This window comes from Oncorhynchus kisutch, linkage group LG19 (genome assembly GCF_002021735.2).
Source record: "Oncorhynchus kisutch isolate 150728-3 linkage group LG19, Okis_V2, whole genome shotgun sequence".
NCBI lineage: Eukaryota > Metazoa > Chordata > Actinopteri > Salmoniformes > Salmonidae > Oncorhynchus > Oncorhynchus kisutch.
The window spans coordinates 44808046-44831425 of NC_034192.2; the positions used below are offsets into that span (position 1 = coordinate 44808046).

The 23380-nt window shown below is 41.1% G+C and overlaps 1 protein-coding gene across 4 annotated transcripts; it reads left to right on the top strand.

Annotated features, from left to right (window-relative positions):
• The first annotated feature begins 561 nt into the window (after window positions 1–561).
• On the top strand, window positions 562–23378 carry LOC109864878 (cullin-4B). Of its 4 annotated transcripts, none has more exons than XR_004204166.1 (21): window positions 562–659; window positions 1083–1505; window positions 2138–2253; window positions 2899–3002; window positions 3290–3359; window positions 3451–3524; window positions 3641–3803; window positions 8908–8997; window positions 9480–9562; window positions 9775–9842; window positions 10072–10190; window positions 10362–10554; window positions 10798–10902; window positions 11308–11418; window positions 16899–16984; window positions 17200–17298; window positions 17496–17609; window positions 17690–17795; window positions 17999–18171; window positions 20018–20346; window positions 21833–23378. XR_004204166.1 is itself a non-coding variant. In XM_020452901.2 (21 exons), exons 1-21 carry the CDS (start codon window positions 641–643, stop codon window positions 21926–21928), a joined length of 2565 nt encoding a protein of 854 aa, XP_020308490.1. In that variant the 5' UTR covers window positions 563–640; the 3' UTR covers window positions 21929–23378. The 4 variants fall into 4 exon arrangements, 2 of the variants coding, with proteins under 2 accessions (XP_020308490.1, XP_020308489.1); XM_020452901.2 differs by having other exon boundaries at window positions 563–659; window positions 20194–20346; XR_004204167.1 differs by having other exon boundaries at window positions 651–1505.
• The last annotated feature ends 2 nt before the right edge of the window (window positions 23379–23380 follow it).

Consider the following 23380-nt stretch of genomic DNA (forward strand, 5'->3'; position numbering starts at 1 on the left):
TTTACATGTCCTTTGAAAATACGTTGTAAACCATAACTTTTGACAGTAAACCAAAAATCTTTAGATAGGAAAACATAGTTGGGATACTTGGGTACATTAAAGCACACTATTAGACCATGTCAGAAGATTTTACTACATGTAGCAGGCAGGTAGCCTAGTGGTTAGCGCGTTAGACTAGTAACCGAAAGGTTGCAAGATCGAATCCCCGAGCTGACAAGCTAAAAAATGTCGTTCTGCCACTGAACAAGGCTAGGAACTCACTGTTCCTAGGCCGTCATTGAAAATAAGAATTTGCTCATAACTGACTTGCCTAATAAAATGGAAATACATTTACACCATCTCTGGCGCCATCTTGCGGTACATGACAGTTGTACAGCTAAATAAGGCTTGCTAAGTAGCACAGCCACTTTTGCAGGTCGTCATTAGTTACTACAGACACAAAGTCCTAAACCCCGCCCATTTCTACAATTTATCTTCTGAAATGTATTATTTTAAACCTAACCCCACTGCTAACCTTATGCCTAACTCTAACCTTAAATTAAGATTAAAAGCATACATTTAATTTAATTTTATGGCTGTGCTAACTAGTGGAAACCACTTTTGCAGCAGTAACATGTGGGTAAAGCACTTCCGGTAGGTCATGGAATCGCTTGTAGAAGGTACGTTTTGATATTGAACTTCCCAGGTGTTATGGCAATTTAACACTTGATACATTACATATTTCGGCTAGAAATAAGTCTCTATTGGATGCCGACAAAACTAACTACTGCTCCACAACGTGGATATTAAAGAGAGGCCAAGCAATAGGAAGCAGTAATCAACCATCTTTCTTCTGCCAGCAGAAATAACAAGAACAGTGAGAGGGTCCAAGTCATTGAGCTGGTCCAAATGGGGCTGTAGTTTGCAATGTATTGTCTGTTTCTTAGCTAGATACTTGTAAAAGACCGGACGACTCGGTTGGAATATAGCAAGAAAAACCTTGGAATCGCGACTTGTTAACCCACGGCACATCTGGAGGTTTATGATTAGTAGACTGGCTATAGCTATTAGAATTTGTATTCATTTTTTCATGTTTCCAATAGGTTTACCTTCCCCTAATCCCCCACCGCCAACCCAAGAGGCTAGACCAGCAGCTTCAGATGTAAATAACGACAGCAGTATCACGTCTTCGAAGAAGAGGAAAATAAACAGTTCTGAGAGGGAAGACATTGATTCAATCTCTTCATCTCCTAAAACCACAAATTATTCACCTTCCTCCTGCACCTCCACTTCGCAACACATTCAGAAGAAGTTGAGGTTCGAAGATTCAGTAGATTTCATTGGACTGGATGTGAAAATGGCCGAGGAGTCGTCTGCATCGTGTTCTTCTAACAAGATGAAAACAGTTTTTTTGGCTGGGGGTGTTGGGCACCATGCAAACGGGCTGACGAAAACGGCAGGCTCCACTACCTTCTCCAACAGCAAACCTGGCGCTGCAAAGAAACTAGTCATCAAGAACTTCAAAGGTAGTGTGATATTCAAAACATTCTAGGGATGGATGGATGCAAGGAATTGCTTGCTGTAATGCCATTTGTCCCTTATAGTGAACGTTTCTTTTAAAATTGTGTTAATTACTTGGCCTTGCCTAAAATATGTGCATTAGTCTGGCTAATCTATGCAATTTTACAGTTGAATATGTGTCATTGTAAAATAGGTGGTTCGAGCCCTGAATGCTGACAGCCATGGTATATCAAACTGTTACCACGGATATGACAAAACATTTATTTTTACTGCTCTAATTACACCGGTAACCACTTTATAATCGCAATAAGGCACCTCGGGGGTTTGTGGTATATGGCCAATATACCACGGCTAAGGGCTGTATCCAGTTGTGCATAAGAACAGCACTTAGCCAGTGGCCATATGCCACACCCCCTCGGGCATTATTGCTTAGTTATAAAATGCACAATGATACACTACTATTTAAATGCCTGACATGATGCAGCTCATTTGTCTGAATATTGTTTTGTTTTTTAGATGTTAGACTGTTTATGTGTAAAAAAACTAAACTTAAAAAAACAGTGGTACAGATAAAAGAATGACACCAGAGAATTACTGTTCTCAAACTGCTTCCCTGTCTCTTTCATTTTCTTCACAGAAAAGCCCAAATTGCCAGAGAACTACACACACGAGACCTGGCAAAAGCTAAAGGAGGCGGTCGAGGCCATTCAGAACAGCATTTCAATCAAGTACAATCTTGAGGAGCTCTACCAGGTACCTCAAAATGCTGCACGTGCCTCATTTCCCTTCAGAACAGCCTTGGGTCATGTTCACATAATATTTTATTTGTCACATGCTTTGTAGACTGACAGTGCAATGCTTACTTACGGGTTGTTTTTCAACAATGCAGAGTTAAAGATAATAAATAGAAATAGTGACACAGAATAAATACCCAGTGACTAACAAATAACAATGACGAGTAAAAATAACATGGCATTTGGCACCAAACCTGGACTTGTCCAATAAGAAGTGCTTGTTTTCATTGACCAATGCAAAATGTTTTATGCTCCCTGCCCTAATGAACACTACTCTGTGGTTATTATGATGATTGGCCACAGATGGGAAGCCCTCCTCCCCTGTGACCGTGACTTCTTTGATTTCGCAGTCAGTAAGCTAAACACAGTCCTAACAAACAAGCTATTTTTTTCTTCATGTCTCTAGGCCAGTATCTTGCGAAAGAGCTTGACAATAATTTGTGTGATATGTCTGCACTGTTTAATAGCTGTGTTGAGTTATGGGATGTTTAGATTACTTGGTGGCGGTGTCTTCTGTAGGATATTACATGCATAGATAATCAGTGTTTTAGCCCTGAAATGTAATAAACTCTTTAAGCACTCTCCTTTCTGTTTGTTGTTTTAGGCTGTGGAGAACCTCTGCTCCCATAAGATATCAGCCAAGCTCTACAAACAACTGCAGGTTGTGTGTGAAGACCACATCAAGGCACAAATCGATCAATTCAGAGAATATCTTTTTCTGTGTGTGTAAATAGATGGTACTAGAAAGATGGTTCAATATATGTTTAGACACTGCTCAATCCTTGATCACTCAATGTAGGCTTTCATAAGTCTAATTATTTTGTGTTTACTAGGGGATAGCTTTTGTCATTTGAACTACAGAAACTGAAATCATGTTCTTTTTTAAGGTTGATATTGAATGCATGTCCTTTTAATCATGTGTACTGAAAGGACACTGCTGCTGCTTTGTGTTGTTATGCATATGAAACCTGCTACATCCTTGACTCAGTGCTCACGGATGCACTGGACAGTACACTCTTCCTGAAGAAAATAGACAAGTGTTGGCAAGATCACTGCAGACAAATGGTATGTCTAGGACTCTGTCCTTGATAGGATGTCATTTGATTCAATCTCATTCAAATCATTTCCTATAAAGGATTTCTTTCCTCTTTTACAGATCATGATTAGAAGTATATTTTTGTTCTTGGACCGCACCTATGTTTTACAAAATTCAATGCTCCCGTCAGTCTGGTGAGTTTCTCTCCCTCAAATCAAAATTCTGTAGAAAACATTGTTCAAATTCTAACTGTGTTCTTTCAATAGTAATTGGCTTTGGTTCATATTAATATCACCCCTCTTTCCTTCAGGGACATGGGCCTGGAGTTGTTTAGGTTTTACATTATCAGCGACATGAAGGTCCAGAGCAAGACCATCGACGGAATCCTGCTGCTCATCGAGAGGGAGCGCAGCGGCGAGACCGTCGACCGTAGCCTGCTGCGGAGCCTATTGAGCATGCTTTCTGACCTGCAGGTATGGCTAAGCCCCTTCACACAGGGCATGGGAAAGCCTACTCAGTGGATTTCTTGTCCTATTCGCCCGGTTAATCAACCCTTAGCCCCTACCCCAGTGGTTCCCAAACAAGGGGTCGTGACCCCATGTGGGGTCATCTGATGAAAATAGGGTCACAGGAGAATTTCCAAAATCCTGAAGGAAAAAAATATATTTACCAAAATTTTAAACGCAACAATTTAAACAATTTTATTTAGAGTTCATATAAGGAAATCATTCAATTGAAATAAATAAATTAGGCCCTAATCAATGGATTTTACATGACTGGGCAGGGGCGCAGCCATGGGTGGGCCTGGTAGGGTAGAGGCCCACCCACTTGGGAGCCAGGATTCGTTTTTCCACACACCAACACTTTATTACAGACAGAAATACTCCTCAGTTTCATCAGCTGTCTGCGTGGCTGGTCTCAGACGATCCCACAGGTGAAGAAGCCGTACATGGAGGTCTAGGGCTGGTATGGCTACACGTGGTCTAGGGTCGTGAGGCCGGTTGGACATACTGCCGAATTCTCTAAAACGATGTTGGAGACAGCTTGTGGAAAATAAATTAACATTAAATTGTCTGGCAACAGCTCTGGTGGACATTCCTGCAGTCAGCATACCAATTGCACACTCCCTCAAAACTTGAGACTTCTTTGGCATTGTGTTGTGTGACCTGCACATTTGAGTGGCCTTTTATTGTCCCCAGCACAAGGTGCACCTGTGTAATGACCATGCTGTTTAATCAATGCTCACTAACAGGGATGTAAACAAATATTTTAGAGAAGTAAGCTTTTTGTGTGTATGGAACATTTTGGGTATATTTTATTTCAGCTCATGAAACACTTGAAACATTCCCATGGTGAAAGGCTAGGACCGCGACGCACATTATTGCTGAGACGCACATTATTGCTGAGACTTTTTTAAATTTTCGGTGGCAATTTATATGGTGAAAAAAATGTGTGGGGAGGCACAGAAACTCTTATCATTACCTATGTCGGATAACTGGTAAACAAAGAATTTATGCTATTGCTAGCAATCAAGAGGAAAGTCTGACTGACTCAAGCTCCCCAGCTTATGCTTTCCAAATGGGTGTGAGGGCCAAGATGCCCATGCGTTGACTTTTGTCGGGGATGCTATTCATGAGGACATATTGTTCTGTCCCACGATTCCTGAGCACGAAACAGCATAGCGGATGTTGGGATCGAATGGTGGGCTTTTGCACAGATGGGGCTCCATCTACAGTATGGCGGGCAGGCCTCTGCACTCTATGAATGTGTTTTCCTCTGCCATATGGACACATTGTATGATACACCGGGAAAAAACTGGCGGCAAAAGAGCTGAGCACAGAATTCTGAGATACTGTATATGGCAGCAGGTAACTTTGATTGTAAACTACATCAAACCACATCCACTGTAGGCACACGTGTTCACAAAACTGTGGAAATATGGGATCAGAGCATGACAATGTTCTATTTCACACTGAGGTTTGGTGGTTATAGAGGGGAAATATTTTTCTCATTGGAAGAGCAGTTTGGGACCTACTTCCCAATCCATTTGACTGTGATCCTGGCTCAGTTGACATGCCGGTAAGTGAAATCGAACAGTTGATCGAGCTGTCATGTGCTCGAATGCAGCAGACAACGCATTCACGGGTCACTACAGAGGGGTTTTGGTTCCTGATTCAAAGGGAATACCCTGCCGTCTCCCTTTGAGAATTAATGTTGCGTTCAAAACAACTCGGAAATCTCAGACTTCAGTGCGTTCAAGACAACTGGGAACTCGGAATGAAACGAGCTCAGACTGGGAAAAGTCATTTTGAATGGTCATCCAACTCAGAATTCCTAGTCGGGAACTCCGGCCTCTATTTATAGACTTTCTGACCTAGAAGATCACTAACGTCATGATTTGACCTCGTATTTTTCAGTTCCCAGTTGTCTTGAAAGCACCGTAAAACTCATGGTAGGCTACCTTTCACCAGCTCATATCTGTATGAAGCTGGATTCGGTGCTCTCAACTGCATAAAAAAAAACATATCGACCCAGGTTGGATGTGACAGCAGAGATGAGATGCGCCCTGTCGACCACACCCCCTGACTGAAAAATTCAGACGCGACATGCATCAAGCACATCCATCTCATTAGTGGTGGTGAGATGAGAGATTATGTCTGAATAATTTGCAATCGACTGTCATAGCCCCACATTAAAAGTATGGGATGGTGAGTTGAAGACGATCAGAATTACTGTTAGAATGGTTTTAACTGCCAAAGCCCCAAATAAAATAAAAAGTAAACATTGGCTGTTAATTACATTGTTTTCACATGGTTTGGGTCGTGAGAATTTTCAGATATCAAAATGGGGTCCTGGGCCAAAAACATTTGGGAACCCCTGCCCTACCCCCTAAGCATTTGTTTAGATCAGAAAGGATTGGACAGGTATATGAAAGCTGTTTCTTGTAGCTATCCATTTCTTCCAGATGTGCAGGGTGGATAGGGGTTGATCCTGCACTAAGATATCCCTTTGATATTGCCAACCACTTCAACTTTTTTGGTGACAAGATTAGCACACTTGCATGCAAACAACAAATTCTGAGCCTTCATATTCATGCATAATGGACCAAATAATCAAAGACAATCACTGTAGTTTTGAGTTCTACAAAGTGGGTGTGGAAGAGGTGATTATAAAAAATAAAAAAAATCTATCTATAAGTAAGGACAATGTACCAAAAAACTGGATGGTATATTTGCTGAAATTGGTTGCGAAATACATTGTGACTCATGTTTGCCACATCTTCAATTTAAGCCTAGAAGACAGTGTGTGCCCTCAAGCTACTGGGGTGGCAGGTAGCCTAGTGGTTAGAGCATTGGACTAGTAGCCGAAAGGTTGCAAGATCGAATCCCCGAGCTGACAAGGTAATAATCTGTTGTTCTGCCCCTGAACAAGGCAGTTAACCTAGGCCGTTATTGAAAATAAGATTTTTTTTTCTAAACTGACTTGCCTAGTTAAATAAAGGTTCTTGTTTTTTTAAATGAAGGGAGGGAGGGAGGCTATTCTTGCTACCCAAGAATAGCAGAGCACTCTTTCATGGTTCAAACAGCCAACCAAAAGTGCTTAGCAAACTTTTGGAAAAAATTGTGTTTGATCAAATACAAAGTTATTTTACAGAAAACAAATGATCAACTTTCAGCATGACACAAATGACTAATGATTGGCTGAAAGACATGTATAGTAAGAATGTGGGAGCTGTTTTGTTAGAATTCATTTCAGCTTTTGATGTTATTGATCATAATCTATTGTTGAAAATAAACGTTGGTGTTATGGATTTGCATCCTCTGCCTTTTATTATGGATTGAGAGTTACCTATCTAATAGAACAGAGGATTTTTGTTAATGGAAGCCTCTCATGCAATTTCAATTGAGTGTGGTGTACCGCAGGGCAGCCGGCTAGGGCTGTTATTGTTTTCTGTTTTTACAACTGACCTTCCACTGACCTGGAATAAAGCCTGTGTGTCTATGTAGAATGATAGTGAAGACATCAAAAATGTGAAATAACACACATGGAATCATGTACTAACCAAAAAATGTGTCTATGTACACTGACGACTCAACAGTATGCGCATCGGCTGCAACCGTTAAATAAATGAGACACTTAACATAGAGCTCCAGTCAGTTTTAGAATGGGTAACTGGCAATAGGCTGGTGCTAAATATCTCAAAAACTAAAAGCATACATTTTTGGGACAAATCACTCGCTCAACGCTAAACCTCGTTTAGATCTATTATTGAATAATGTGGCTATTGAGCAAGTTGAGGAGACTAACCTGCTGGGTGTAACCCTAGATAGCAAGCTTTCATGGTCAAAACATACTCAATGGTTGCTAAAATGGGAAAGGTTTGTCCATGATTGGGCATTGCTCTGCCTTCTTGACATCCGTGTCGACCAGACTGGACTACTGCCCAGCTGTGTGGTCATGTAAGGCAAAGAAAGACACAGGACAATCGCAGTTGTTCCAGAACAAAGCAGAACGTATCGCACTTAGATGTACACAGACAGAAAGTGTAAGTAACATGCATGTCAGTCCCTCCTGGCTCAAAGTTGAGGAGAGATTGACTGCATCACTATTGGTCTTTGTGAGAGGTATTGATGTGTTGAAGGTACCGAACTGTCTGTTCAAGCAGTTGGCACACAGTTCGGACAGGCATCGGTACAACACAAGACATGTAACCAGAGGTCTCTTCACAGTCCCAAGTTCCAGAACAGAGGCTGGGAAATGCACAGTATTAAATAGAGCCATGATTACATGGAACTCTGTCAGCCCAGGTAACTCAAGCTCGCAATAAAACCAGTTTTAAAAAAACAGATGAAAGAACACGTTATTGCACAAAGGGGACTGAAGAGACACGGCCATGCAATTCCGACTGTGATGTATTAGACCTACACAACCGGTTAAAAGTTTTAGAACACCTATGCATTCAAGGGTTTTTCTTTTCTTTTTTACTCTTTTCTACAATGGTGAAGACATTCAAACTATGAAATAACACGTGGAATCATGTAGTAACCAAAAAAGTGTTAAACAAATCAAAATATATTTGAGATTCTTCAAATAGCCACCCTTTGCCTTGATGACAGCTCTTCCATTCCTATTTTGGTTACTACATGATTCCATATGTGTTATTTTATAGTCTTGATGTCTTCACTATTATTCTACAATGTAGAAAATAGTAAACATAAAGAAAACCCATGAATGAGTAGGTGTTCTAAAACTTTTGACCGGTAGTGTATGTACTCATTTGTAGGCTGTGTGTGATATAAATGTATGCAGTTCAATCCTTGACTAATAATGTTCTGTATTATGTCATGTTTCATGTGGACCCCAGGAAGAGTAGCTGATGCTTTTGCAGCAGCTAATGTGGATCCTAATAAATACCGAATCTCCGACTCTGCTGTGTCTAAGACATCATGGGGTGTTTGTCAGCTGTGTTATTAGCAATCAACAACACCCGCGTCGGGATTTGAGTTGATGTACTATCACCTCCCCCACTTAAGAAATGGCTTTAATGACACCCAATGTTCTCCCTCCTCCTGACAGATTTATCAGGACTCCTTTGAGCAGCGCTTTTTGGAGGAGACTAATCGTCTGTATGCCGCTGAGGGACAGAGGCTGATGCAGGAGAGAGAGGTGATTTATCCCCCTGGGCAGTGCAACACCACTGACTCTCTACTCCAGACCTCAGAGCCCTATGTCATCATAAATTAGAATATTCTGAGTCTGACTGGAGGCCACATTTTGATAGCCTGGTTCCAGATCTGTTTGTGCTGTATAGCCAAACATGATATTGTACTGCCAAAACTTGATGATCATAGAAATTGGCATGGTCTGTTCTTGCTCTTTTGCGAACTCCAATGATCGTCATGTTTGACAGTAAAATGTATTGTTTGGCTATACAGCACACACCGATCTGGGACATGGCTAGCATTTAGAGTCTTGAGTCATCTTACAGTTACTTCTGGTAAAGAAAATACGTGATATGTGGAGTGGTTTTACATGGCACTAGATGTTTGTTTGACCCTGTAAGGATAGGTTGCTTTTGACTTCATATCCCAAATGATTTAGAAGCTACTTGATGGTTTAATCTGATCACTTCTTGAATATCTCGTCAGGTCCCAGATTATCTCCATCACGTCAACAAACGCTTAGAGGAGGAAGCAGACAGAGTCATCACGTATCTAGACCAGAGCACACAGTGAGTATTCTTTGTTAGAATACAAGGGGTTCGTCTTCCAAGAGTCCATCAGTATTGGTGTCATCTGTTTTCAGTTCCACATTTGACGTAATGAAGTTTTGATTTGCTGCTGCCTTGGCACCGGTCTCAACGGGGTCTACCTGTAAATATAAAGGATGATAAAAGAGAGATTTGACTCCTCATTTTCTCCCTCTCACGCATTCTTTTTTCAGAAAACCTCTCATTGCCACTGTGGAAAAGCAACTACTGGGTGAACATCTCACTGCAACACTGCAGAAAGGTATATATCAGAGACTACAGACGTACCACACTGGGGCATTTGTTTGCTTAAAATGGATGACATTTTAACAGAGTAAAAAAAAAAAACGATGCTATTGTCATATCACTTATCACATGATGAGAACATCAAATGTAAAAATAAAAAAAAGATATGGACTGTTTTTTGTTTAGTTACATGAACTAAATTGTCACTAAATACCTTAAACTAAACTACTATTTTCCATCTCCAGGCTTGAATCACCTGCTAGATGAGAACAGAATCCAGGACTTGTGTCTTCTCTATCAGCTCTTCAGTCGGGTGAGAGGGGGCGTGCTAGTCCTCCTACAACACTGGATCGAGTACATCAAGGTATGCTTGAAAACATCAGTAGTCCGAATCTGTAATTTACTCTTACTAATTAACTTTTTGAAGGTGTGGGGATACTTCCTTCCAAGTACAAAACAGCTGGAGATTTGGATCATTCATTTGTATAGTATATAACCTAAAGCAACCCTTGACACCTCTACCAACATCACACAGGCCTTTGGAAGTACGATGGTCATTAACCCTGAGAAGGACAAGACCATGGTACAGGAGCTGCTGGACTTCAAGGACAAGGTGGACCACATCATCCACGTCTGTTTCATGAAGAATGAGAAGTTTGTCAATGCCATGAAGGAAGCCTTCGAGACCTTCATCAACAAGAGGACAAACAAACCTGCTGAGCTCATTGGTTGGTATCTTATGATGATCGCTATGGGAAACATGATAACGATAGCACTACAACGAGTGAACTGACTGAAAGAGAACTCATCTTTTCAAATTGTCTTCGTTCATAGACGTTTGTGTGCATTTTGCTCCCACCAGTTTAAAGCTTCAGAATAAAGCTATTAAGCAAAAATTATATTCACATTTTTTTTTTTTACAAGTAAACTACAAAAATGTAAATAAAACAACACGTGGTTGTATTTTGTAGCAAAACACGTGGATTGGAAACTGAGGGCGGGGAACAAGGAGGCCACGGACGAGGAGCTGGAGAAGATGTTGGACAAGATCATGATCATCTTCCGATTCATTTATGGTAATGTGGTCCCAACATATTCATTTATGGTCATGTGGTCCCAACATATTCATTTATGGTCATGTGGTCCCAACATGTTCATTTATGGTCATGTGGTCCCAACAGGTTCATTTATGGTCATGTGGTCCCAACATGTTCATTTATGGTCATGTGGTCCCAACATGTTCATTTATGGTCATGTGGTCCCAACATGTTCATTTATGGTCATGTGGTCCCAACATGTTCATTTATGGTCATGTGGTCCCAACATGTTCATTTATGGTCATGTGGTCCCAACATGTTTCGCCAAACCATCATCTACTTCCAGGTCCTTTTAACTTTCCTCTTTGACAGGTCTCTTAGAAGCCTGTTGAAGTCTGTCTTTGTACTTTAACTTCATCCTCACCTTTTTGAATTCTTGAATAGGAAAAGACGTTTTTGAGGCCTTCTACAAGAAAGATCTGGCCAAGAGGTTGCTGGTGGGAAAGAGTGCCTCCGTGGATGCCGAGAAGTCCATGCTGTCGAAACTGAAACATGGTCAGTGGGTCCCCATCAGACCTGGGTTCAAATAGTATACATTTTCCATCAAATGGCTGTGCTTGATTGACTGAGGCAGTGGAAAGGTGCTCAACCTACCCCACCCATCCGACACTTCAGGCAAGCTCAATCAAACGCTCAAAAGAATTTTAAATATTTCAAATAGTATTTTAGAACAATTCCACACACAATCCCCCACCACTTTCTACATCAGAATCCACCACTAGGACTGGGAATGATATCACAATACTTAGGTGCCGATACGATATGTATTGCAATTCTCACGATTCTACATGTATTGCGATTTGATGTTCCAAACATATTGCTCACTATATGGGTTCTATCTTCGGCTGGCGGTACGGCGGCGGCAGTGCCAAACACACGTTAGTTTCAATTTCAGCGTGTAAAAACTGATGCTCTGGCGTTTTCCACCCCATGCAACAGGTTCAAATTTACTTGCTGCAGAGAGACATGAGAGAGTATGAGAAGATTAGTTTTGATCAGTCATATAAATATAAGTCCTGGAAACATGTTGGCTCACTATTTAAAAACTATATACAGTACCAGTCAAAGGTTTGGACACACCTACTCATTCAAGGGTTTTTCTTTATTTTTTACTATTTTCTACATTGTAGTAAAGACATCAAATCTATGAAATAACACATGGAATCATGTACAGCACTTTGAGATATCAGCTGATGTACGAAGGGCTATATAAATACATTTGATTTGATGTAGTAACCAAAAAAGTGTTAAACGAAACAAAATATATTTTATATTTGAGATTCTTCAAATAGCCACCCTTTGCCTTGATGACAGCTTTGCACACTCTTGGCATTCTCTCAACCAGCTTCACCTGGAATGCTTTTCCAACAGTTTTGAAGGAGTTCCCACATGCTGAGCACCTGTTGGCTGCTTTTCCTTCTCTCTGCGGTCCATCTCATCCCAAACCATCTCAATTGTTTTGATGTCGGGTGATTGTGGAGGCCAGGTCATCTGATGGAGCACTCCATCACTCTCCTTCTTGGTCAAATAGCCCTTACACAGCCTGGAGGTGTGTTGGGTCATTGTCCTGTTGAAAAACAATTGATAGTCCCACTAAGTGCAAACCAGATGGGATGGAGTATCACTGCAGAATGCTGTGGTAGCCATTCTGGTTAAGTGTGCCTTGAATTCTAAATATATCAGACAGTGTCACCAACAAACACCATCACACCTCCATGCTTCACAGTGGGAACCACACATGCGGAGATCATCCGTTTACCTACTCTGCATCTCACAAAGACACTGCGGTTGGAACCAAAATTCTCAAATTTGGACTAATCAGACCAAAGGACGGATTTCCACCGTTCCAAGCAAGTCTCTTCTTCTTATTGGTGTCTTTTAGTAGTGGCTTCTTTGCAGCAATTCGACCATGAAGGCCTGATTCACGCAGTCTCCTCTGAACAGTTTATGTTGAGATGTGTCTGTTACTTGAAATCTGTGAAGCATTTATTTGGGCTGCAGTTTCTGAGGCTGGTAACTCTAATGAACTTGTCCTCTGCAGCAGAGGTAACTCTAGGTCTTCCTTTACTGTGGTGGTCCTCATGAGAGCCAGTTTCATCATAGCGCTTGATGGTTTTTGCGACTGCACTGGAAGAAACTTTCAATGTTCTTGAAATTTTCCAGATTGACTGACCTTCATGTCTTCAAGTAATGGACTGTCGTTCTTTTCTTATTTGAGCTGTTCTTGCCATAATATGGATTTTGTCTTTTACCAAATAGGGTTATCTTTTGTATACCCCCCCTACCTTGTCACAACACAACTGATTGGCTCAAACGTGTTAAGGAAAGAAATTCCACAAATGAACTTTTCACAAGGCACACCTATTAATTGAAATGCATTCAATGTGACTACCTCATGAAGCTGGTTGAGCGAATGCCAAGAGTGTGCAAAGCTGCCATCAAGGCAAAGGGTGGCTACTTTGAAGACTCTCAAATATAAAATATATTTAGATTTAACACTTTTTTGTTGCTAACTACATGATTCTATGTGTTATTTCACAGTTTTGATGTCTTCACTATTATTCTACAATGTAGAAAATAGTACAAATAAAGAAAAACCCTTGAACGAGTAGGTGTGTTCAAACTTTTGACGTATGTGTGTGCGTGCACTTGGAAAGTATTCAGACCCCTTCGGTTTTAGCACTTTTTGTTACTTTACCCCTACCTACATGTACAAATTACCTCGACTAACATGTACCCCCCACATTGACTCGGTACCGGTACACCCTGTATATAGCCTCGTTATTGTTATTTTATTGTAACATCATTTTTTTATTTATTTTTTTTTACTTTTAATTTATTCAGTAAATATTTTTTTAACTATATTTTCTTAACTGCTTTGTTGGTTAAGGGCTTGGCAGTAAGCATTTTATGGTATTCAGCGCATGTGACAAATACAATTTGATTATTCTAAAATGTATTTAAATACATTTTTTGGACTAAGCGAAAACAGGTTTTTATTTTTTCCACTTATAAAAACAGAAATACCTTATTTACACAAGAATTCAGACACTTTGCTATGAGGTTTAAAATTGAGCTCCTAAGCATCCTGTTTCCATTCATCCTTGATGTTTCTACAACTTGATTGGAGTCCACATGTGGTAAATTCAATTGATTGGACATGATTTGGAAAGGCACACACCTGTCTATATGAGGTCCCACAGTTAACAGTGCATGTCAGAGCCAAAACCAAGCCAAGAGGTTGAAGGAATTGTCCGTAGAGCTCCGAGACAGTGTCTCGGCACAGATCTGGGGAAGGGTACCAAAACATTTCTGCAGTATTGAAAGTCGCCAAGAACACAGTCTTAAATGGAAGAAGTTTGGAACCACCAAGACTCTTAGAGCTGGCCGTCCGGCCAAACTGAGCAATCGGGGGAGAAGGGCCTTGGTCAGGGAGGTGACCAAGAACCCGATTGTCACTCTGACAGAGCTCCACAGATTAACTCTGGAAATAGAAGAACCCTCCAGAAGGACAACCATCTCTGCAGCACCAATCAGGCCTTTATGGTGGAGTGGCCAGATGGAAGCCACTCCTCAGTAAAGGCACATGACAGCCCGCTTGGTGTTGGCCAAAAGGCACCGAAAGGCCTCTCAAACCATGAGAAACAAGATTCTCTGGTCTGATGAAACCAAGATTGAACACTTTGGCCTGAATGCCAAGCATTGGGTCTAGAGGAAACCAGGCACCAGTCATCACCTGGCCAGTACCATCCCTACGGTGAAGCATGGTGGTGGCAGCATCATGCTGTGGGGATGTTTTTCAGCGGCAGAGACTGGCAGACTAGTCAGGATCGAGGCAAAGATGAATGGAGCAAAGTACAGAGAGATCCTTGATGAAAAGGATGAAAAGGTCCTGCTCCAGAGCTCTCAGGACCTCCGACTGGGGTGAAGGTTCACCTTCCAACAGGACAATGACCCTAAGCACACAGCCAAGACAACGTAGGAGTGGCTTCGGGGCAAGTCTTCAAATGTCCTTGAGTGGCCCAGCCAGAGCCCTGACTTGAACCCAATCGAACATCTCTGGAGACCTGAAAATAGCTGTGCAATGACGCTCCCCATCCAATTTGACCAGAGCTTGAGAGGATCTGCAGAGAAGAATGGGAGAAACTCCCCAAATACAGGTGTGCCAAGCTTGTAGCGGCATACCCAATAAGACTTGAGGCTGTAATCGCTGCCAAAGGTGTTTCAACAAAGTAAAGGATCTGAATACTTACAGTTGAAGTCAGAAGTTTACATATACAAAACTCCTGACATTTAATCACAGTAAAAATTCCCTGCCTTAGGTCAGTTAGGATCACCACTTTATTTTAAGAATGTGAAATGTCAGAATAATAGTAGAGAGAATGATTTATTTCAGCTTTAATTTCTTTCATCACATTCCCAGTGGGTCAGAAGTTTACATACACTCAATTAGTGTTTGGTAGCATTGCCTTTTAAATTGTTTAACTTGGGTCAAACGTTTCGGGTGGCCTTCCACAAGCTTCCCACAATAATAAATTGGTTGAATTTTGGCCCATTCCTCCGGACAGAGCTGGTGGAACTGAGTCAGGTTTGTAAAACTCCTTGCTCGCACACACTTTTTTAGTTCTGGCCTCAAATGTTCTATAGAATTGAGGCCAGGGCTTTGTGATGGCCAATCCAATACCTGGACTTTGTTGTCCTTAAGCCATGTTGCCACAACTTTGGAAGTATACTTGGGGTCATTGTCCATTTGGAAGAATTTTGTGAAGTGTACCATTCCCTCCTGCAGCAAAGTACCCCCCACAACATGATGCTGCCACCCCCGTGCTTCATGGTTGCGATGGTGCGGCCTTTCAGGTTATGTCGATATAGGACTTGTTTTACTGTGGATATAGATACTTTTGTACCTGTTTCCTCCAGCATCTTCACAAGGTCCTTTGCTGTTGTTCTGGGATTGATTTGCACTTTTCGCACCAAATTACGTTTGTCTCTCGGAGACAGAACGTGTCTTCTTCCTGAGTAGTATGACGGCTGCGTGCTCCCATGGTGTTTATACTTGCGTACTATTATTTGTACAGATGAACGTGGTACCTTCAGGCGTTTGGAAATTGCTCCCAAGGATGAACCAGACTTTTGGAGGTCTACAAACAAATTATTCTGAGGTTTTGGCTAATTTCTTTTGATTTTTCCCATGATATCAAGCAAAGAGGCACTCAGTTTTGAAGGTAGGCCTTGAAATACATCCACAGGTACACCTCCAATTGACTCAAATGATGTCAATTAGCCTATCAGCAGCTTCTAAAGCCATGACACAATTTTCTGACATTTTCCAAGCTGTTTAAAAGGTACAGTCAACTTAGTGTATGTACTCTTCTGACCCACTGGAATTGTGATACAGTGAAATAATCTGTCTGTAAACAATTTTTGGAAAAATTACTTGTGTCATGCACAAAGTAGATGTCCTAACCGACTTGCCAAAACTATAGTTCGTTAACAAGAAATTTGTGGGGTGGTTGAAAAATGAGTTTTAATGACTTCAACGTAAGTGTATGCAAACTTCTGACTTCAACTGTATGCAAATGTAATATCAGGTTTTTTTATTTATACATTTGCCACGATTTCAAAAACCTGTTTTTGGTTTGTCATTATGGGCTAGTGTGTGTAGATTGATGAGGGGGAAAAACAATTTGAATACATTTTAGAATAAGGCTGTAACGTAACAAAATGTGGAAAATGTCAAGGTAGGTGTATGTGATTAATATATATCAGTATATGCTATATGTGTTTATGTATTATTTTATTACAAAAATACTTTTGAGTCAAAGTATCAATATAATATTGCAGTATGTAACTATATCAATCCCCCCCATCACTAGCTACTACTATTAACTGTACACATAGAACTTTGACCAACAACTATGAAGCATGTGACACTGAATGAGACTAGGGACTCGTAACCTTGGTCCTTTCTTTAGAATGTGGAGCGGCATTCACCAGCAAGCTGGAAGGCATGTTCAAGGACATGGAGCTTTCCAAGGACATCATGGTGCAGTTCAAACAGGTACACATGCTGTTGTCCTTCTCTGTTTTAGGACTACAGAATCAGACGTTACGCAGTCAGCTATCCATATGTAAAAATAGAGAAGAATAATAATTATGTCTTTGCAACTTGTTGTGGCAATATTTTCACAACTAACTTTAGAATTATTAGCCTAGATGTGTCTCATTAGACACCATTGATTGGTTGGTTTATTTCTCCCTTTTCCTATTACATAGTGTCAAAACCTCCCTGGTAACATTGAGCTGACAGTGAACATCCTCACCATGGGATACTGGCCCACCTACGTCCCAATGGAGGTTCATCTGCTCCCAGAGGTTAGTGCAAGTATCAAACCCTTCAGGCTCTGTTATTTTATGACCTGCTATGTAATACATTTGGTTTATGTCACACCCTGTTCCCTTTTTTTTATAGTGCAGTACTTTTGACCAGGGAACTATATAGGGAATAAGGTGCAATTTGGGACAAAGCCATAGTCATTGTCAGATTATTTTTAACACTCTTTCTTGGCCAGATGGTGCGGCTGCAGGAGATTTTCAAGACGTTTTACCTCGGCAAGCACAGTGGCAGAAAGCTACAGTGGCAGTCGACATTAGGCCATTGTGTTTTAAAAGCTGAATTTAAAGAGGTACAGTAGCTAGTAATTTTTATTAATCTAGTATGTTAGGCAGAAATTCATTGTGATAACATTTCCTTTTCCACAAACAGGGCAAAAAGGAGCTTCAGGTATCCCTGTTTCAGACACTAGTGCTGCTCATGTTCAATGAAGGAGAGGAATTCACCTTAGAGGAGATCAAGCTAGCTACAGGAATAGGTCTGTATGATCACAATGTACTCAGTCATGACACAAATCCTAATGGATCCAATATAGCAGTCCTCTTGAGACATTTTCAGACATGTTGCTTAAACTGTATAAATTATTATCACTATCATCTTTTCTATTTGATTGAAACACAAGCTTTTGCCCAGTCTTTTTGGTTTGAGTTTGCGTTGACCTAAAGTGAGATGTGTGTGCAGAGGATGGCGAGCTGCGGCGGACCCTGCAGTCGTTGGCGTGTGGCAAGGCGCGCGTCATCCATAAAGTCCCCAAAAGCAAAGACGTGGAGGACGGAGACAAGTTCTCGTGTAACGATGACTTCAAACACAAACTCTTCAGGATCAAGATCAACCAGATCCAGATGAAAGAAACGGTATATTCTCTTTCTTTCTCAGCAGGGCTGTAGTCATTAGGAGGAAATATTTGTCATGTTTTTATTGGACAGGTTTGTTTTAGTGCATAATGAATATGTCCCAATGCTATTTAAATGGGAATATGAGTCTCAGTCCAGTCTAGTTCTAGCACTAATGTTTCTGAACTATGCATTGCCCCTTAGAGGCGGGTGTTCAAGTCTGCTACTCTCCACTATGTTGTAATAATAATAATATGCCATTTAGCAGACTTTCCTTTTCCTAAGCCACTTAGTCATGTACGGTTGAAGTCAGAAGTTTACATACACCTGAGCAAAATACATTTAATCCCATAAAAATGCCCTGTCTTAGGTCAGTTAAGAACACCACTTTATTTTAAGAATGTGAAATGCCAGAATAGTGAGAATTATTTATTTCATCACATTCCCAGTGGGTCAAAAGTTTACATACACTCAATTAGTATTTGACAGCATTGCCTTTAAATTGTTTAACTTGGGTCAAATGTTCAAAGTAGCCTTCCACAAGCTTCCCACAATAAGTTGGGTGAATTTTGGCCTATTCCTACTGACAGCTGGTGGAACTGAGTCAGGTTTGTAGGCCTCCTTTCTCGCACACACTTTTTCAGTTCAGCACACACATTTTCTATTGGATTGAGGTCAGGGCTTTGTGATGGCCACTCCAATACCTTGACTTCGTTGTCCTTAAGCCATTTTGCCACAACTTTGGAAGTATGCTTGGGGTCGTTGTCCATTTGTGACCAAGCTTTAACTTCCTGACTGATGTCTTGAAATGTTGCTTCAATAGTATCCACATAATTTTCCATCATGATGATGTCATCTATTTTGTGAAGTGCACCAGTCCCTCCTGCAGTAAAGCATCCCCACACCATGATGCTGCCACCCCGTGCTTCACAGCTGGGATGGTTTTCTTTGGCTTGCAAGCCTCCCCCTTTTTCCCTCCAAACATAACGATGGTCATTATGGCCAAACAGTTGTATTTCTGTTTCATCAGACCAGAGGACATTTCTCCAAAAAGTACGACCGTAGTCCCATGTGCAGTTGCAAACCGTAGTCTGGCTTTTTATGGCGGTTTTGGAGCTTCTTCGTTGTTGAGCGGCCTTTCAGGTTATGTCAATATAGGACTCGTTTTACTGTGAATATAGATACTTTTGTACCTGTTTCCTCCAGCATCTTCACAAGGTCCTTTTCTGCTGTTCTGGGATTGATTTGCACTTTCTTTACCAAAGTAAGTTTACCCGTCTCCTTCCTGAGCGGAATGGCGGCTGCGTGGTCTCATGGTGTTTATACTTGCGTACTATTGTTTGTACAGATGAACGTGGTACCTTCAGGCATTTGGTAATTGCGCCCAAGGAGGAACCAGACTTGTGGAGGTCTACAATTTTGTTTGATGTCTTGGCTGATTTTCTTTTGATTTTGACACGATGTCAAGCAAAGAGGCACTGAGTTTGAAGGTAGGCCTTGAAATACATCCACAGGTACTCCTCCAATTGACTCAAATTATGTCAATTAGCCTATCAGAAGCTTCTAAAGCCATGACATCTTTTTCTGGAATTTTCCAAGCTGTTTAAAGGCACAGTCAACTTGGTGTATGTAAACTTCTGACCCACTGGAATTGTGATGCAGTGAATTAGAAGTGAAATAATCTGTCTGTAAACAATTGTTGGAAAAATTACTTGTCATGCACAAAGCAGATATCCTAACCGACTTGCCAAAACTATAGTTTGTTAACAATACATTTGTGGAGTAGTTGAAAAATGTGTTTTAATGACTCCAACTTAATTAAGTGTATGTAAACATTTGACTTCAACTGTATACATTTTACTTTTAGGTGGTCCCGGGAATTGAACCCACCATCCTGGCGTTGCCAGTGCCATGCCCTACTAACAGAGCTACTTCACCAATCTCACCCATTTGATTCTATCTGTATTGTCTATCTATAAATAAAAGGAAAATGGGTGGGGGGGATATTAGCCACTCATTCATTTGGTGGATTGTCCTTGGTAGGTGGAGGAGCAAGCCAGCACCACGGAACGAGTCTACCAGGACCGGCAGTATCAGATCGATGCCGCCATCGTCAGGATCATGAAGATGAGGAAGACTCTGAGCCATAACCTCTTGGTGTCGGAAGTGTACAACCAACTCAAGTTCCCTGTCAAGGTGAGTGAACGAAGAACAAACGTGTGAAACACATGACCCTGTGTGCAAGAAGACTACTCACTCAGGGGTGAAGTTTTCCGAAAGCATTGTAGGGAACGTGGTACTTTATTTACACAGACTGACCTTCCAACATACATTTTGCAATTGTTACTCTGGTCCCTGTGCATAACCTGGTCTCAGAGCATTTTGTATTATTCTGTATGCAAATCTAACAATCCATTTAGTATTATATGTTATGTTTTGTATGGTATATATTATTTGTGGATGTCCATCACCATCACAGTATGATATGTTACGAATTACAATTCAAATTATATGTAACGAATTTGCAAATCGTATGATATTTTTTTTAAATATATCAAAGTGGCTAAGGTTAGCTCGCTCACTAATGTTAGCTGGGTTAGGGATAAGTGTAGGAGTTAGCATTTTTACCTTTATTTAACTAGGCAAGTCAGTTAAGAACAAATTCTTATTTTCAATGACGGCCTAGGAACAGTGGGTTAACTGCCTTGTTCAGGGGCAGAACGACAGATTTTTACCTTGTCAGCTCGGGAATTCGATCTTGCAACCTTTCGGTTACTAGTCCAACGCTCTAACCACTAGGGGAAGGGTTAGTTAAAACAGAAACCCAGCTTAAAACCACAAACAGCAAGCAATGCAGATGTAGAAGCACGGCGGCTAGGAAAGACATCCTAGAAAGGCAGGAACCTAGGAAGACACCTAGAGAGGAACCAGGCTCTGAGGGGTGGCCAGTCCTCTTCTGGCTGTGCCGGGTGAAGATAGAACATGGCCATGAAGGCCAGATTGTTCTTCAAGCTGTTCATAGATGACCAGCTGGGGTCATTCAGAGGTCGAGACAGCAGGTGTGGTAGAGGGAGAGAGAATCAAAAACAGCAGGTCCAGGACAAGGTAGCGCGTCTGGTGAACAGGTCAGGGTTCCATAGCCGCAGGCAGAACAGTTGAAACTGGAGTAGCAGCACGACCAGGTGGACTGGGGACAGCCAGGAGTCATCAGGACAGGTAGTCCTGAGGCATGGTCCTAGGGTTCAGATCCTCAGAGAGGAGAGGGAGGGAATTAGAGGGAGCGTACTTAAATTCATGCAGGACACCACATAAGACAGGAGAATTACACCAGATATAACAGACTGACCCTAGCCCCCTGTGGACACTGTGGCCCCGTCCGATGATGTCCTCGGAGACCCTTCCACCCCAACCAACCTCCTTTTGTTTTTGCCTTAAGTAACCATCTGTCTTATGTTACCAAACAAAACATATCATACCAAATGGAGTGTCTCGGCTATATGTACAGAATAATATGAAATGCTCTGAGACCAGTTTGCTGTGTGACTTGGTGGCTGAGAGAAAGTGCCTTGTTAGCTACGAGGCTTTAGGAAAACTCATGTATGATCCAAGTACATTTCCAAGCACTTCAGAGTGGACTGTCATTTTGAGATTTTCTGTTTGCTGACACTCACTTTCTCAACAGCCTGCTGACCTAAAGAAGAGAATAGAGTCTCTCATTGACAGAGATTACATGGAGCGCGACAAGGAGAACCCCAACCAATACAACTATGTGGCTTAAAGCGAGTTAGACAGAGTGAGGGATGAAGAGAGGGAGATGGAGAGCAGGTGGTCCAGTCAGGCTGAAGGCTTCCCTGAGCACTCTGTCCCATGGATGCTCTTCCTCTTGCTCTTCTGCACACATGGATGTCAGCGTTACCCTCTTTAACCCAGCAACCGACAACTGAATGGATACTGCTCAGCGGGATTTTATCAGGGGCCTGTTTTCCTGTGGACTGCATGCCCATTAAACAAGAATATCGTCCATTCATTTCTCAGTGCCGCTCGGTGAGAATTGGACTAGCTACCTTGGACAAAAAAAGACAAACCAATGTTGTTCAGTTTGTTCTTTTTTTATGGAGAGGGGAAAAAAGTATTTATTTTCAAACTTAGATCTCTGTCCATTGTCATTTGTTTATGGCATTCTGTCCCTTGTTTTTTAAGTCACTACTTTATTTGATTTTAATTAACTCTGTACTGTCCCATGCAAATGTTCAAACACCTAACATGGCTCTTAACATACTACACATGGAAGAAAAGAGAAAAACAAAGGTAAAGCTTGTCTCATCAATCAATGTTGTATGTGAGACCCATGGATAAACATTCACAGTAGGATATTATTTTTTCCGTGGTTGATTTCAGTGTCAAATCTGCGCACCTGCAGCCAAGTCAAACAATTCTCAGTATCTATTAGTCGCAACCTACTCCTGTTTATTAACAGCAACAACAGCAATCAATGGGACGATTGTTAAGTAGCAATATGAGGAATTGACAATATGTGCCAAAAATAGAGCACTTCTTTTGTTATATGATTTGTTAATGCTGCTAAACAAACACTTTAACTTGTACATGTTATGCATTTAGTTTTCCATTTTACTTTAGCCCTGACTGTTTCAATGTTTTCTTTTTTTATAGACAAGACTTTACAAATGTATTAAAATTGTAGTTGCGAACTTTGACAGAGATGATGTACTATTAAAAGCACAGCCACATCAGCCCCTGTTTCCCTTCATGTTCCCAAGTATGATATCTCTTATGTTCCAAGCATTATATTCTTTGTAAGTCCTCTCTGTAGGCCTTATGGAAGGCCATGTGTTTGTGGATAGATGGAGTTGTTTGATATCTCAACAGATTAAACTGTTTATTGAGAAATCATGCTTGACTGGACTTTATGCCCTGTCTGAATAAATGTTTGTTTTACTGCTTCAGATTAAAATAATTGTCAGTGTTTCTATTTTGTTTTCCCCCCTTCATATCTGTTAATTTTCATAGACATCTCAACCCCAATAGTAAGATAGTATTGGCATGTAGTATATAATATTGGGTTACCAACATATCAGCTGCACCTTTTTATTACAAGAAGTTATCCATATCAGAGTTTCTAAACCATCTTTGTCCGTATTGTCATACGATGTAAATAGTAAAATGTGTTCCCTCAAAAAGAGGGAGGAAATAGTATCTTTTGATTGGTTGT

Coding starts and splice junctions, on each gene's coding strand:
- LOC109864878 (XM_020452900.2), top strand. CDS start 1,022: ATGATTAGTAGACTGGCTATAGCTATTAGAATTTGTATTCATTTTTTC. Junction 16,985..17,199: donor TCATGGTGCAGTTCAAACAG/GTACACATGCTG, acceptor CCTATTACATAG/TGTCAAAACCTCCCTGGTAA. Junction 17,610..17,689: donor TAAAAGCTGAATTTAAAGAG/GTACAGTAGCTA, acceptor TTCCACAAACAG/GGCAAAAAGGAGCTTCAGGT.